At 36.6% G+C, this 17,277-nt stretch overlaps 1 protein-coding gene and 1 long non-coding RNA gene across 3 annotated transcripts; one reads left to right on the top strand and one right to left on the bottom strand.

Moving 5' to 3' along the window:
- Positions 1 to 2,902: 2,902 nt before the first annotated feature.
- On the top strand, positions 2,903 to 4,799 carry GJE1 (gap junction protein epsilon 1). 2 transcript variants are annotated; one of them, XM_070073493.2, is made up of 3 exons: positions 2,903 to 2,941; positions 3,538 to 3,720; positions 4,404 to 4,799. In XM_070073493.2, exons 1-3 carry the CDS (start codon positions 2,903 to 2,905, stop codon positions 4,797 to 4,799), a joined length of 618 nt encoding a protein of 205 aa, XP_069929594.2. The 2 variants fall into 2 exon arrangements, with proteins under 2 accessions (XP_069929594.2, XP_089188485.1); XM_089332359.1 differs by having other exon boundaries at positions 3,538 to 3,732.
- A 5,373-nt stretch (positions 4,800 to 10,172) lies between these two features.
- On the bottom strand, positions 10,173 to 17,264 carry LOC149126442 (uncharacterized). Its single transcript, XR_016233661.1, has 2 exons — positions 17,108 to 17,264; positions 10,173 to 10,774 (listed from the first exon to the last, which is right to left on the bottom strand). It is a non-coding gene; the product is annotated as an uncharacterized LOC149126442 (long non-coding RNA).
- Between the last annotated feature and the right edge of the window lie 13 nt (positions 17,265 to 17,277).

The following is a 17,277-nucleotide window of genomic DNA, read 5'->3' as shown; positions in this document are numbered from 1 at the left end:
GAGAACTCAGAAGGCTTCCATAGCCTTGGAAACTCATGACTGGAGCATAGGGAGATTACTGATGCCATAGACAGGAATGTCAATTGGTAAAGTCAACAACAGGAGTCACTGTGCACTTACTCCTCATGTAGGATCTCTGTCCTTAATGTGCTGTGCATTGAGATTTAATGCTATAACGAGTACTCAAACAATATATTTCACTTTGTGTCTCTATGGGGGTGCAAACTGTTGAAATCTTTACTTAATGCATACTAAACTGATCCTCTGTAAAAAAAAAAAAAAAAAAGAAAAAGAAAAAGAAAAGAAAAGAAAAGAAACTATCAACTCCCAACTTGACTCTCACTGGGATTAAACATGACAATAGGTCTGATCTGATTTCATCATCATTAAAAAAAAAATCATCTATTATTTTTCACTTTATGTTTCTGTGTGGGAGCAAACTGTTGAAATCCTTACTTAAGGTATACTAAGCTGATCTTCTGTATATTAAGATAATTGAAAATGAATCTTGATGTGAATGGAAGGGGAGAGGGAGTGGGAAAGGGGAGGGTTGTGGGTGGGAGGGACGGTATGGGGGGGAAGCCATAGTAATCCATTATTCGTACTTTGGAAACGTATATTCATTAAATAAAAGTTTTTAAAAAAAAAAAATTGTTGTCACTGGAGGACATCATGTTGAGTGAAACAAGCTGGACCCAGAAAGACATGTATCACATATCACATGTATTTGTTATATGTGGGAAATAAAAGTTTTTAAAAAGTCAAAAACAAAAAAGAAATGCCTATGTGTATCAGGGTTGCTGTAAATCTAGTTTTATCACACTTTGTTTTATATCTTTGTCAAACGAATTGTTAAGAATGATATAACACTACAGTTTTAATGATCTGTGATTATTTTTAAACTGACCATAAATGAGTGAAATTGACATCTTTTCATTGGATTATTATTAACAGCTCTTGCTATATTCCTGCTGAACTATGGACTTTTTACTATTTTCTTGTCAAAGTCTTTATTTATGGGCATTAAGCCTTTGACTATAATGTAAATTGAAAATATCTCAAAAATAGGGAAAAAAATCAAGTTATCCATTTGTGTATGATTGGATCCTTTGGGGCACCTGTGTATTATTGGTTCCATAAACTTTTCATAAAGTATAAATTATTCACATTTCTTCCACTCAAAGTGCACCCTAAATTTGATATTCATTCCTCAATTTTAGCATAATTCATATTGGTCTGATAAAGGTGGTTTTCAAACTGACACATGATCCTTCTTGGTGCCTTAAACTAGATCCTATTCACCATGTTAAAAACATTTGATTTGGGCCAGCGCTGCGGCTCATTAGGCTAATCCTCCACCTGCGGTGCCAGCACCCCGGTTCTAGTCCCAGTTGGGGCGCCGGATTCTGTCCCAGTTGCTCCTCTTCAAGTCCAGCTCTCTGCTGTGGCCCAGGAAGGCAGTGGAGGATGGTCCAAGTGCTTGGGCCCTGCACCTGCATGGGAGACCAGGAGAAGCACCTGGCTCCTGGCTTCAGATCGGCTCAGTGCGCCGGCTGTGGCGGCCATTTGTGGGGTGAACAAACAGAAGGAAGACCTTTCTCTCTGTCTCTCTCACTGTCTAACTCTGCCTGTCAAAAAAAAAAAATATATATATATATATTTGGTTTGGGGCCAGCGCTGTGGCGTAACAGGTAAAGCCACCTCCTGCAGTGTTAGTATCCCATATGGGTAGTTCCAGTCCCAGCTGCTCTACTTCTAATCCTGCTCCCTGCTGGTGCACCTGGGAAAGCAGTGGAATACCGCCCAAGTGCTTGGGCCCCTGCACCCACATGGGAGACCTGGCTCCTAGCTTTGGCCTAGCCCAGCTCTAGCCATTGCAGCCATTTGGGGAGTGAACCAACAGATAGAAGTTCTCTCTCTCTCCTCTCTCTGTAACTCTTCCTTTCAAATGAAAAAAAAAGTTGGTTCGAGTTTACTTTGGTGCAAATTTTTAACATCCAGCAGAGGTTTTTCATAATATCCATTTTGTATACATTTTTAAAGATTCCTCTTACCAGTTAGAAGTGGTTATTTGTCTTCTTTGGTGCCTGGTGATCCTCAGTGCCCCCAACATTGTCTAGCAGATGATGTGTTTACTAGAGGACAAAATAAAGCATGGTTTGTGCTCATGATTTGTGCTAGATCCTGCTCTTACCTTGTTTAGCAGTCCCTTGTGTTTTTCCTTAGAGCAGAGACATGCTTGCAGAGCTTTCCATGTTGACAGCAATCATTCAGCAAAAGAGACAACCATAGCAACACATCAGTGATATTTAATGATGGAATAGCTATCACAGCCTGTGGATTACAGTTTCTTACACTTATCACAAATTAGTTGTATTCCATGAGGGTAAGCAAGAAGGAAGTAGGTATATTTCCCATGTGTTTATCTTTTAAGACATACATAATTGAAAAAAATCACTACATTTTCAGAGAAAACCTTAACCTAGAGTTCACTGATTAACCTATGGGTGGTTCTCAGGTAATTGCAGGGGAATTCAGCACTCAGTCTTTGTGGGGTTGGCCTCTTGCTTTGTTGGCACTCCTGGCTGGCTGACTGGCTGGCTATGCTGACAGTGCAAGTGAAGGGATTATTAGATTGACCACATGCCCTCTGCTTTTGTTTCTTTGTATTTGTTTTGTTTTAGGATAGAGATAGGAAAGTTGACTGGGGCCCCAGAGATCTATGAAAAAAAAAAAGGAAAGAAAGAAAGAAAAGAAGGAGGAGGGGAGAGAAATTTGCAGTGATAGAATTTTCTGCCATAAGAGTCATGAGAGAATACAGGAGTTTCATCTGGCAGAAGGAAACTGGCAATGTGGGTCAAGAGTAAACCTGTAGGGATGCCAAGGTAACATCTCCTGAGACATGTCTCTAAATTACATCAAAAACTTCTATGAAGGATGTGTAAGTATATAACAAACAAAACAAATCCATCTTATGAGTCTTGTCTGTATTTCAAACTGATTTGCATGATTGTTGATGAGTATCTCTATAAACAGAAAAATTCAGGAAGTACTTTTAGCTGTTGGTGTTTTAAAGTAGTTTATGCTCTCAATTCCATAACTAACAAGTAGAATAAAAGCTATCATGATAATTAATAAGCATTATCTGCTTGTTCTGACAGTATGTATACTGAGTTTAATACTGAATTTTTAGATCTAATTTTCTTTTAAAAGGATTGGACATTCTAAGATTCTAATAACTTGATTTCCAAGAAATGACAGGGGTAGGGATATTAATTGAATTCATGATTGTTTAAATATTTCCATAATTACACATTTGATGGACAATATGTCACTATTCATCTGTTGCATTTCATAATCTAAAGTGAAATTTGAGTGAAAAGGTTTGTATTTGACTTGATGATCTCTAAGGGCCTATCATGATTCAAACCGTCTTGAATCTTAAATTATAAAAATGTGATAATGAAGAGAGACTTAAAATGTGCTCTTCAATGTTTCTTTTCCTAAAGTTTTTTTTTCCTCCTAAAACCATAACAGGTTAAACCTCCGACTGTGATTGGCCAATTCCACACCCTTTTCTTTGGATCTGTCCGAATGTTCTTTCTTGGGGTGCTAGGCTTTGCAGTTTATGGGAATGAGGCTTTGCACTTCAGTTGTGATCCAGACAAAAGAGAAGTAAACCTCTTCTGTTACAATCAGTTCAGGCCAATCACTCCACAAGTAAGTTTTCCTGTGGGGTCATGAACATTGACTCAGCAAGCAATACAGGTTTTGTTTTTTTTTGTTTTTGTTTTTTTTTTGCAATACAGTTTTTAGCTTTCTAATGTAAAATATGTCATAATTAGATGAGGAATACTCTAACAGGTACTATTTTTATAATTATGCTACTTTTTCTCTAACTAGTTGCATGTTACAAATAAATTAATTTGAGGTGGTCAGGACTTTCAACTACAGCATTCTACTATCTGTTGATGTTGTTACCATTATACTCCATATATTTCTAGATACGTTATATTTATACATTAATGTTATATAATGTTATATTATATATATTATGTTATGCAATATTATACATTATTGTTACATTATACTCCATATTTCTAGATAGAAAGTACATAACCACTAAAACAAATCATTTCACTATTATCAGTAATAGTATAGGCAATGACAGTAAAACGACTATATTTTCAAAACTGCCATACGTTTAAAATTTTAAACATCTTACTAAATAAATGAGATATGTTTAACTTTATTACCTTCTCTGTATTACTTTACTGCTTATAACATTTTTACAAAACCAAAATTTTCAAATTAACCTCTATTGAGTCAGTGAATTGTTTTTAGTGTACTCTTGGTTCCACATTGATTAATTAATTTGACTAAGATATTTCTGGCATCTTTAGGTATTCTGGGCATTGCAACTAGTGATTGTCCTGGTTCCTGGAGCCATTTTCCATCTTTATGCTGCATGTAAAAGCATCAATCAAGAATGCATTCTTCAAAAGCCCATCTATACTGTGATATATATTCTCTCAGTTTTATTAAGAATTAGCTTAGAGGTAATAGCATTTTGGCTTCAGATTCACCTCTTTGGTTTCCAAGTAAAACCTCTTTTCCTGTGTGATGCTGGATCTCTTGGGGGGAAATTGACTATTATAAGATGCATGGTTCCAGAACACTTTGAAAAGACCATTTTTCTCATTGCTATGTATACATTTACTGTAATTACAATTATATTATGTATTGCTGAAGTTTTTGAGATCATATTTAGAAGATTATGCTTTCTAATTAGGCAATGACCAAAGGGTTGTTTAACTGTTATCATGCCACATTTACTTATAATTCATTTTATTTAGTTTGTTTTATTCATTGAGTATCCCAATTTAAAACACAACTATCTGTTCTTTAAACTTACTTTAGTTGTATGAAATTTATGTCAACTATAAAACATTAATACTAAGTTCTAAGATAGTGTTCCTTGAAAAAAAACACTTAATTTTAATTTTGTCACTTATTTTATTGGAATAAATACATAGAGGCAATGTTAACTCATTTTTAAGCAGTGCTTTCAGAGAGACCTTTCACATAGAGCATATTCATTGATCACAGTGTTTTGTGGTTAGAGAAAATTTTATTATATTAATTAATTGATTAATTATATTATTAAAGTTGATATTCAGGAAGATTAATTTATGTGCCTGAAGTCATACAACCAGACTAGGCTCCAGAGCTTCCTATTCCCTTTCCACTGAGCCATGCAGTGTTCACTTTGAAGATGAAACCATTTTCTCATTCATGTAAATTGTGATTTAAGTAAAAAGTTAGAAATTAGTTACTAAAGAGTAATTCTATATTTTGGTCACTAACTTGAAGAAATGGAAAAATTGTATTTTAGTATTATAATCCTGTTTTCTTGAAATTTTTAGTATCAAGTGGAATGGAAATATAACCAGAGAATAAATTGTAAATGCTATGGATTATATTGTGCATGGGTTCCTTGTTTATTGTTGGTAAAAGAGAAAAAGGAAAAACCTCTATGTCCTTAGATATACTGTAACAATAGCTTCTATATTCAATGTTATTGAAATGGAAAATTATGCTGATATTAAGTTATATATCTTCAATAGCTAAGAAGTTATTTCAAAGACAGTTTCATATTAATTCAATGTGTTTCTTTTTATCTGCATGCCTTACCAACAATCATCTTATCATCTTCATTTTGTATCATTTAAAATCTTTATGTGTTACTGCATTATACTGGTGCCTGCCTAAGAAAAGGATAGTCCGCCGCGGCCTAATAGGCTAATCCTCCGCCTGCAGCACCGGCACACCGGGTTCTAGTCCTGGTCGGGGTGCCAGATTCTGTTCCGGTTGCTCCTCTTCCAGGCCAGCTCTCTGCTGTGGCCTGGGAGTGCAGTGGAGGATGGCCCAAGTGCTTGGGCCCTGCACCCGCATGGGAGACCAGGAGAAGCACCTGGCTCCTGGCTTTGGATCAGTGCGGTGCGCCAGCTGCAGCGCGCCGGCTGCAGCGGCCATTGCAGGGTGAACCAATGGCAAAAGGAAGACCTTTCTCTCTGTCTCTCTCTCTCACTGTCCACTCTGCCTGTCAAAAAAAAAAAAATTAAAAAGAAAAGAAAAGGATAGTCAAATACTGAGGTTTTCAATTTTTTTTATCTTTCATTCTTCAGTCTATTTTTGATATTATGAATTTGTGGATTTAGAATTTTTAAATCATTGCATTTTCTCCACATAAAAGTGCAGGAAAGAATCCAATTTGTATCCATTCAACAAGTGCCTCTGAGGATATATTATTTAGCATGTACTGCATTGACAGTCCAAATATAAGGATAACCAAGATGTAGTTATTTTTATCAGACCACATCATAGTGGGTGGATATGGTGTGCCAAGATAGTAGGAACTGATGCAAATAGCCTTCCCTGAAGGGAAAAAAAAAAAAAAAAACTATTTAGTTACCGTCTTGTATTTAGAATCACTTATGGTTCGTGTTAATAAACACCATTAATCTATTTCATTTAAATAAACATTATTATACTTAAATTGTCTGCAGATAATAGACTCCTTTATTGCCTGAATCCAAGGGAGATTTCTCCCACCCTTCTTCCCACAAACACACATATCATCATTACGGGAGATACTTTCCTCCCTGCATCTTTTCAAGGCTTAGTAATTTTTGGTTGAATGTCAGATATCGTGGGTTTTACCTCGATGGAAGCTGGGGTTTTTCCTAATCATAAATATTCTTAATATTTATTTTGGGACACAATTAAGTTATTTGGAAAAAGATGGTCCTGTTTGTTTGTTTTTAAGCTTTGCTAGATAGAATCAGTGTAGTTTTTACCAAAGGGCTAAATTTGCTTCATTACTAAGACAAATCCTTTCTGAGTGATTTATCAGGTGTCCCTTTGCTGGTTTGGAAATCCTGTCCTTCCAGTATTCTCAAAGTCTTGAATTTCATCCTCATACTGGTTGGCTCATAGTTGCTAGATGAATGGATGTATGTACAAGAAGGAAGTCTTCTCTGCATCCAAGGGAAAAAAATGGAGAGGGATAAAGACATTATCTTGGCCTGCTTTTCAGGATTTTTTACAGGGAAGATATTTTTTCTAAACACCCCCTAACGTCATTGCCATTCATAGATGAACACTCTGATATACTCTTATTCATTCTTGAGAGTCGGCCATTGTTAAAGTATGCCCCTTTATTAAGAAATTTTCCACTCTGGCTACTGGAAACAGCTACTATTCTCAGTGTCCTCTGTGAATCATGAGTTCAGTTCATTTTAATCCTTTCCTGATGTTCTTTTCCAAGAAACATCTTTAAAGGCGTTGCACTGATCAGAATTCAGGTGAAGATGCATTGGAAATCTCTGGAGTTCTCTTGCTTTGCTGCTCTCCCCTGGGTTTCAGTCTGCCCTTTGAAACCCAGCCTCCCCGACATCCCTGGACTCCTCCACAGGTAAGGCGGAAGGATAGGATATCAAAGCCCCAAAAGAACACTGCTTACCTCCACTTCCAATGGCACTGCCATGGTCTGAATTCCCTGCCCCCACCAATTCATGTTGGCAACTTAATTCCCAGCGCAACCATATTGAGAAGTGTGACTTTTAAGAGATGATTACATCATGAGGGGTCTGTCCCCAGAAAGGAGTAATGTTGTTATTGAAGGAGTGAATTTGTTACTGCAAGATTGGGTTTATTGTAATAGGCAGTTCAATTTTCTGTCTCTCTCTCTCTCCCTCTCTCTCTCTCTGATGATGCCACTGTGTGGTGCCTTCCATTGTGTTATGATACTACAAGAAGGCTCTCACTAGATGTCTTCCCTTTTTTCTTAGGCTTCCAAGAATTCAGAATTGTAAAAATAATAAATTCTTGTCTTTATAAACACCTAGTCAGTGGTGTTCTGTTATAGCAACACAGAAAGGACTAACACAAGTACATATTTTTATAGTCAAAGATGTATATAAAGTGAAAATACTAGATTAAATTATTTGCTGATCTATTATACTACAGTTATATTTTGTTAGTAACTGTATCAGGGTTGGTAACACACAGCCATATGATCGTAGACAATAAATGCTATATAAAATTGTTTCATATATAAAAACCTAATTTATCTGACAAAAATACAAATATAATAAAAACTGAGTGTCAAAACTAAATAAATATCCAACCATTTAAAGATATATTTAAAACTATTTAATAAAAATTATTGGGTCAAATAAAGTCAAGATGAAGTTTTTCAGGCTATTTATAAATGAAACACACTCACAGGCTACACAGTTAACACTCAAGAGATTTGGAAAATTTGTAGTGTACAGATAATTGACAGCTGAAGATAAATCCACTGTGAAAAAAGAAGCAGCATAATTCAAAAGCAGACATAAGAACTTTAAAATAGGAGCAAGTATTGTGGGGCAGCAGGTAAACCCACTGCCTGCAACATCAGCATTCCATATGGGTACTGTGTTGAGTCCTGGCAGCTCCTCTTTCTGATCCAGCTCACTGCTAATGGCCTGCGAAGGTCAGCAGAAGATGGTTCAAGTACTTGGCCTACTTCCACCAATGTGGAAGACCCAGATGAAGCTTCTGGCTTCTGACTTTGACCTGGCTCAGCCATGGCTACTGCAGCCATTTGGGGAACAAACCTGTGGGTAGAAGATCTCTCTCTGTCTCCCTCTTTCTCTCTGACTTTCAAAAGCAAAAAAGGAAAGAAGAAGAAGAGGAAGAGGAAGAAAAGAAAGAAAAAAGATTTCAAAATAAAACTAAGAAGAATAAAAATAATTTAATAAAGATATTGGCAAAAAAGTCATACATTAGAAAAATAACAATAGATAAATCCATGATGGCTCTTTAAAATAAATAAAATAAGTAAGACTGGCAAATGAAATCAAGAAAGTAATAGATTATTAAGATTATTATAATTATATATATATATATATAAAGTATATCACTGGGAGCACATTTTATTTATTTTGTGTGTGTGTGTGTTTTATATTTTATTTAATGAACATAAATTTCCAAAGTACAGCTTATGGATTACAATAGCTCCCCCCCACCATAACTTCCCTCCCACCCACAACACTCCCCTCTCCCACTCCCTCCCCCCTTCCATTCACATCAAGATTAACTTTCAATTATCTTTATATACAGAAGATCAATTTAGCATATATTAAGTAAAGATTTCAACAGTTTGCACCCACACAGAAACACTAAGTGTAAAATACTATTTGAGTACTAGTTATAGTATTAATTAAACACCTAAGAGTAATTGTGTATTAATTACAGAGTTCAACCAATAGTTTTAAGTAGAACATAAAAAATACTAAAAGGGTAAAGTATTAAGTTCTTTTTTTTTCTTTTTCTTTTTTTTGTTTTTATATAGTTTTTTTTATTTAATAAATGTGAATTTACAAAGTGCAACTTTTGTATTGTTGTGGCTTCCCCCCCCAACCTCACTCCCTCCCGTGGCCCTCCCCTCTCCGACTCCCTCTCCCATCCAGCCCTTCATCGAGTTTCATTTTCAATTACCTTCCTATACTGAAGATCAACTTAGTATATACTAAGTAAGGATTTCAACAGGCTGCACTCACACAACCGCACAAGGTAGAGGGTATTGTTCGACTAGTAGTGTTGTTTTTAGGTTTCATAGTAGAACACATTAAGGACAGAGATCCTACGTGGGGAGCATGTACCCAGTGACTCCCATTGTTGATTTAACAATTGGCACTCTTATTTATGACGTCAGCAATCACCCGAGACTCTTGCTATGAGCTGTCTAGGCTATGGAAGCCCCTTGAGTTCACCGACTCCGAAACTTGTTTAGCCAAGGCCATATCACAGTGGAGGTTCCTTCCTCCCTTCAGAGAAAGGCGCCTCTCTCTTTGATGGCCTGTTCTTCTGCTGGGGTCTTGTTCACCAGGATCTTTCATTTAGATTGTTTTTTGCCACCGTGTCATGGCTTTCCATGCCTGCGAGACTCTCATGGACCTTTTAGCCAGATCCGAATGTCCCAAGGGTTGATTCTGAGGCAGGAGTGCTGCCATTCTATGAGTCTGCTGTGTGTCCTGTTTCCTCCGCAGGATCATTCTCTGGGAGCACATTTTAATAATTTAAAGATGTACACTGTAAAATGTAAGACAAACAAGCAAAACAAAGTGACATGATATTTACTAATAAGCTAACAAAATAAATTAAATAGAATCATAAAACATTCAATTAATACAAAAGATAGCAGAAAAGAGATTAACAAAAACAGTTGAGATAAATACAGAACAATAATAAGGCAGTAGACCTAAACCCAAACATATCAATATTACAATAAATATAGAAGGTCTTGAGACCTAAATAAAACAGATATTATCTGAAAGTATTTTTATATCATACCAAATTATCAAGACCCTCATCTTAAATATTTTTAAATATTTAAAGATTTAAGATTTAAGGCTGGCGCCGTGGCTCACTAGGCCAATCCTCTGCCTGCTCGCCAGCACACCGGGTTCTAGTCCTGGTTGGGGCGCCAGATTCTGTCCCGATTGCCCCTCTTCTAGGCCAGCTCTCTGCTGTGGACCAGGAGTGCAGTGGAGGATGGCCCAAGTGCTTGGGCCCTGCACCCGCATGGCAGACCAGGATAAGCACCTGGCTCCTGCCATCGGATCAGCATGGTGCGCCGGCCGGCCGCAGCAGCTATTGGGGGATCAACCAATGGAAAGAAGACCTTTCTCTCTGTCTCTTTCTCTCTCACTGTCCACTCTGCCTGTCAAAAAAAAAAAAAAATTAAGATTTAAAATATTTAAGTATTTTGTAGATAATTAGAAACAGAAAAAGATATATCATGAAACACTAAAATTCAGAGACTTGGACTGAATATAGTAATATGACAGAAATCAAGAACATGTCAGAGCAAGGACAACTGAGAAAGTTTTAAAAGATTTTTTGCAACAATTAAAGTTTAATTTCATTAGGAAGCGTAACAGTTATAATGTGTATGTCACCAGTTACAGAGCAAAACTTGATGAATTGAAAAGAGAAATAATTGCAATTATATTAAATAACTGCAAAACATCTCTCTCAGCCAATTGACAAAGTAAATAAAGCATCTGATAGAATACATAGGATTTAAATATTGCTGTAACTATCATGAACTGACATACATATAACATTCTACCCATCAGCAACAGAATATATATTCTTTTCAAATGTATGTGGAATATTCGCCAAATGAGACAATTTGAGCCATAAGAAAATCTCTAAGATTGACATCACATAGGGTATAATCACTGAAAACAATGGTTTTAAACTAAGAAATCAATAAAAATCAGATATCAGAAATATGCCAAAATGTTTGAAAAACTAATATACATTTACATTTACTAGACCACGAATCAAAGAAATTACAAAAGAAATTTAAAATAACTTTAGGGGCCAGGACTGTGGCACAGCGGGTTAAGCTGCCAACTGTAGTCTCAACATTCCGTATGCAGACCGGTTCAAGTTCCAGCTGCTCCACTTCCAATCAAACTCCTTATTAATGCACCTGGAAAAGCAGCAGAAGATGGCCCAAGTGCTTGGGTCCCTGCACCAATGTGGGAGAACCAGATGAAACTCCCAGCTTTGGCCTGGCCCAGCCCAGGACACTGTGGCCATTAGGGGATAAACCAGAGTATAGAAAGTATCTCTCTCTTTCTCTTTCTCTCTCCCTCTTTCTCTCTCTGTCTCTCACTTTCTGTAACTCTGACTTTCAAATAAATAAATCTTAAAAAAAGTTAAACAAAATTATAATGCAAACACAATTAATCAAAATTGTGGAACGCACTAAAACAATGTTCAGCCGAATAACAGTTCTAATATTATATTAGGAAAATATATAAAATGCCTTTTGCTTCCTGTCTTAAGAAGTTAGAGAAGAATTTAAATACAAATCAAGTAGAAGGATGGAAACAAAAATCAAAGTTTAAAACAAAAACTGAGGGACAATAGAGAAAATCAATTAAACAAAAAGTCGGTCCTTTGAAAATATTAGAAAAGCTGATAACTTTCTAGCTAAATAACTTAAAGAAGAAGAAAAGGAAAGTTGGTGGTATGATGAATGAAAAAATATATCACAATAAGACATTGAAATGATTATAAGGAAACACCATGAAAAATGTTATGGCAGTAAGTATGATACCTAGATAAAATGGAAAAAATCCTTGAAAGACATTTTCTAAAACCTGAATCAACAATAAGCATAAAGCATTAGTATGCTTATATCTATTAAATAAGTTAAATTTAAAATCCAAAGACTTTCCATGAAGAAAACTCCATGTTTAAATGGCTCCCTAATGACCTGCATCAAATATTGAAGGAGGAAATAATATTCTAAAATTTCTTTTGGGAATTAGGAGGGAACAAGTGCCATTTTGTTTAATGACATCAGCATAATCTGGATATCATAATTTATATTTAAGTGTATTATTAAGTATAATGTAGAAAAATATACGCAAATAATATATCGTGTTCAAGTGGGGTATATTCCATACATGAAAGGTTATTTTAACACCTGAAAACAATTAAAGTAACTGAATTAATGGAATAAAGGACAAAGACTACACAGCAATATTAATTGATACAGCTAAAAGTGTGACTAAATTTAATACCTATCAATGATGAAGTAAACAAACAAAATCCAAGTCTTTCATTCCAAATGGGAACAATCTAAACTTGATACAAACTATCTAAGGAAACCTATAGGAAACATCCCATTTAATATTGAAAGAATGAACAATTTCCCCTGCAATCTGAAAAAAGACAAAGCTATCTACTTTTGCTACTTCTATTGAATGCTAAACTGGATTTCAGTAAGACAAAAACAACAACAAAATAAATGTACATGTTGAATATATTTTTCAAAAGTTATAATAAGACTGAGATAAGCAATGCAAACTGGAAAAGAATAAATATTATCCTTATTCATGGACAAGATAGTGTACACAAAGAATTCTAGAGGATGTAAAAAAATCTAGAGAATGATTAAATTTATCAAAGCTATTTGCAGAGTAATAAAAAGTGAAAATTAAATTTGAAAATATGGTGTCATTTACAACCAAACATAAAACATGAAATACATAAGGATACATTTTACAAAATATGTGCTAGACTTGCACAAAGAAAACTGTAAAATAGTAAGGGTTGAAACCAAGCATAATTTTAAGTTAATGGGAACAATAACCATATCATATCCATAGTTGGAAAGCCTTAATCATTTATAACATCAATCACTCCAAATTAACCTGTATATTCAATCCAATTGCAATCAAAATTTCAGCAAATTTTTGCAGAAATTGAAGCACTTTACAAATTTAAAAGGAAACGTGAAACACCTAGAATAGCCAACACAACTTTGAAATACAATATAAAAGACAAGACTCACATTACTCTCAAGACTTCTCTGAAAGTACAATAATAAACCAGTGTGGATCTGGTATCAGGACAGGTAAGTCAAACAGGAATACTACAGAAACCAGAGACCGGAAGCCATTCTGCACATATGTAGCTAATTGTTTAAAATATGTGATAGTGTAGCTCAAAGGTGCTGGGACAACTAAATATCTTTGCTGAGACTATAAATTAAAATTTTTATCATTTCAATGTTTTCCAGCCACCATCCTATGGACCAAACCACATCTTCAGGGTCTTCTCTGTTACTCTTCTGATCTCTGTTAGGGGCAATTGTAAACAAATAGGATATGACAGTGAAAAAGAAACTAATGCCACATACACAGTATCCAAAATATATAGATATAGATATGTAACACCCAAAGTTGTTCTAACCACAGCTGAAACAGAAACTTTTATAATCACAAATACACACGGAGCTCAGGACATGGTGCAAGTGTTTATCATCAAAACACCTGTCAGTTCTAGTGTCTTTTCTTCTTCCTTTTGTAGGTCTTGTCCCCTTGCACATCTCTTCTCATCCCCCTTTTGCAAAGGTCAAGCCCCATCCCAGCATCCATGATGCCAGATCCTTCAACAACTGGTCGGTGACTGGCAGGTATTTGGGTCAGCAGAGTATTATGTTTTAATCTGGGCTTCACTTCATATTCCAACTTCCTGATAATGCACACGCTGGGAAGACAGTAATAATGGCTCAAGTACTTGGGTCCTTTCCACCCATGTCGGGTACCTGGATAGAGTTCTAAGCTCCTGGCTTCAGTTCCTGGCCCATCCCCATCTGTTGGGGGCATTTGGAAAGTAAACCAGTGGTTGCCAAATATCTCTATCCTTCTGTGTGTGTCTCTACCTTTCAAATAAAATGAAAATATTTATAATCATTCATATATTTATTTGAAAGGCAGAGTGACAGAGCAAATAGGACAGACAGAGATGGACAGAGATATTCCATCCACTGGTTCACTCCCCAAATGGTGGCAATGGCTGGTGATGTGCCAGGCCCAATCCAGAAGTCTGGAACTCCATCCAGGTCTCCCAACATGGGTGGTAGGGAACCAGGTACTTGGGCCATCATCCACTCTTCTCCCAGGCATACAAGCAGAGAGTTGCATCAGAAATGGAGTAGCTGGGACACAAACAAGTGTTCTGATATGAGATGTTAGTGTCACAAGCGGTAGCTTAACTCACTACACCACAACACTGGCCCCTAAGATGAAAATTTTAAATAGGCTGGTCAATGCTGGATGGAGGAGAGTTTAGATCCTTCTTCATACTAAAACATCATGATAAATTATTAATAGCAAAACCAGAAAAACAAACTTCACTGTTGTTGGTATTTGCTTTATAGTGTAATTGCAATGTGCTGTCTTGCTAACAGTGTCCCTGTACCTCTGTCCATCATATCAATTAGCCTCTCCTAAAAGCAGTCACATATGTGTGCATTTGGAGTAAAATCCACTTCTATTTCACTTACTTTTTTATTCCTTCCCCAAATGTTTGCCAATGGGAAAGGAATTGGCAGTCTCCAGCCCTAAAGGAAGAGATGAGAAGAATAACAGAAAGGAACAGCCTTCACCAGGAGGAGAAACATTCTTTTTTCAGGTACAGAAAGATAGAATAGAGCAAAGATAAATCACAAGAATATGTGCTGCATAGTGATATCACCACCAAGTAATAATGATGAGGTGCACAAAGTCTATATCCAAAATGCCTAGATTTGGATGCTGAATATTAATCCTTGCCGTTGTGACTTTGTGCAAGAGACCTAAAATCGGGACCTGCGCTTTGGCATAGTGAGTAGAGCCGCCATCTGCAGTCTGGCATCCTATATGGGCACCGGTTTGAGTCCTGACTTCCACTTCTGATCCAGCTCTCTGCTATGGCCTGGGAAAGCAGTAGCAGATGGCCCAAGCCCATGGGCCCCTGTACCCACGTGGGAGACCCACAAGAAGTTCCTGGCTTCAGATCAGTGCAGCTCCAATCATTACGGCCTATTGCGGAGTGAACCCGTGGACGGAAGACCTCTATCTCTCTGCCTCTCCTTCTCTCTCTGTAACCCTGACTTTTCAAGTAAAAATAAATAAATCTTAAACAAAGAGACCTAAATCTATGTCTCATTTTTCTCATTAATGAAATGTTGGCCATGATAATATACTCCTCACAGGGTTTACTGAAGACTAAACAAAAAAATGTAAATACCATAGAAACGTTCATGATACATGGTAGATGTACAGCAAAAGCTAAGTACATATTACTTTTGAGTTGTAGCCAAGTGAAGTAGAAATAATTCACATCTTACAATCTTAATCTCAATAGCAGGAAGTTCAGGTGTCGCTCAAAGCAATCAGAGCAGAGGGAAGTCATCTATGGACGTTCACTGGGGCACTGGTTTTCAGCCCTGGATGTCCCATTAAAATTTCATGGGGACATTTGAAGAAATTCTGACATTTAGGATCCAACAAAGAAGAATAAAATCAAAATGCCTGGGAGACTGACCTCCATATGAGTTCAGTCATTTAAAAACTTCGGAGATTAAAGCAACCACAGCTGAGAGTCAAGAACAGGAAAATAATATGTGAGAAGTTATCAGGAGGAAAAAAAGGCATTTACGGTTATCCTAGTCTTCTTTTCTTCATTAATTTCTCTTTAATTTCAGCAATTCCTGAGTGAAATGTCATGGAAATGGGAATAACAGAAAGAGAAAGAACACATATCTGTGGCTCAGATTGAGAGAGAATACAGAACTCAGAGCCCAGCTGGGTGAAAAAGACCAAGAATAAGATGATGTACTCTGCAAATAGATACAGACAAAGGCTGTGGATGACATAAGGCCATGAAGCTAGTCCTTCCAGAGTGGGGGAATGGGAGTGATTAGAAAATGGCACGCAGAGGGAAATCTCAGAACTATGAAAAGGAGTTTTAAATGAATCCTCAACACTGGGACTAAAACAGATTGTAAATAAATACGAAGGTGGTTGGAGGAAGTAAGCTGTAAATTCCTGAAGAATGATAGTTTGTGAAAGAGGCAAGAAAATGAGTTAAAGTCACTGAGGATAGAAGGTAAAGCTGATTTCTTCTGTATACTAGTAAGAAAACAGGAAGTCCAAATACCCTGCCTGTGCATTACAAGATAATGAATGTAAAAATAATCTCCAAATGGTTAAACACTATCCAGCGATAAGCTATCTACAGATGATTCATCTACCAAAACATGCATTAGCCAGTCCAGAACAAAGGCACGATTTTCTGTAAGCTTTATGTATCTGAATATGTTTAAGCTTGGGGGAAAAAAAATACAGTTATTTTACCAATGTGTCAACATAAAAAATTTTAAATTTAAACACACCATTTCTCTCCTCATACAAGAATTGAAATTAAAGTTTCTAAAATCAAAAGCCTTCTGCAGACATTGCTGATATTTTAAGAACTGGAATTGATCATTCCCGAATGATACCAAAGTCTATCCACGCCCATAACCCTTCTCCTAGTCAAGAAACATGACTTTCTTGTTCTGTCCTATTTTTTTCAAGGATTTATTTATTTGAAAGGTAAAATTCCAAGGAGGTGGAAAGAGAGAGAATCCTCCATCCTTTAGTTACAAAGAGAACAAATAAAACAAAGCAAAGCAAAACAAAACAAAAAGTCTTCCTCCTACCAGCAGAGCGCGCTGGTGCCATGCGCCATAAATTCCCGAGGCTGCAGGCGCAACGAGTCAGGCGCACTGGTGATGTCCCTGTTGGGCTCCCGTAGTCGACCCGATTTCGTGGAGTAAAGGAACAGCGCGGGGATTTGCGCTGAGCGATCGTGCGCGCGACCGGCCAGACG

The sequence above is a fragment of the Oryctolagus cuniculus genome, chromosome 5, assembly GCF_051225735.1.
Source record: "Oryctolagus cuniculus isolate XC-2025 breed Fujian yellow rabbit chromosome 5, ASM5122573v1, whole genome shotgun sequence".
NCBI lineage: Eukaryota > Metazoa > Chordata > Mammalia > Lagomorpha > Leporidae > Oryctolagus > Oryctolagus cuniculus.
This window is presented reverse-complemented; position numbering and strand designations above follow the sequence as displayed.

What these genes read in the sequence shown, in the direction of transcription:
- GJE1 (XM_089332359.1), top strand. Translation starts at nt 2,903, where the DNA reads ATGTCTCTAAATTACATCAAAAACTTCTATGAAGGATGT. An exon ending in AAAACTTCTATGAAGGATGT is followed by an intron (nt 2,942 to 3,537) that starts GTAAGTATATAA and finishes AAACCATAACAG; the next exon opens with GTTAAACCTCCGACTGTGAT. An exon ending in CTCCACAAGTAAGTTTTCCT is followed by an intron (nt 3,733 to 4,403) that starts GTGGGGTCATGA and finishes TGGCATCTTTAG; the next exon opens with GTATTCTGGGCATTGCAACT.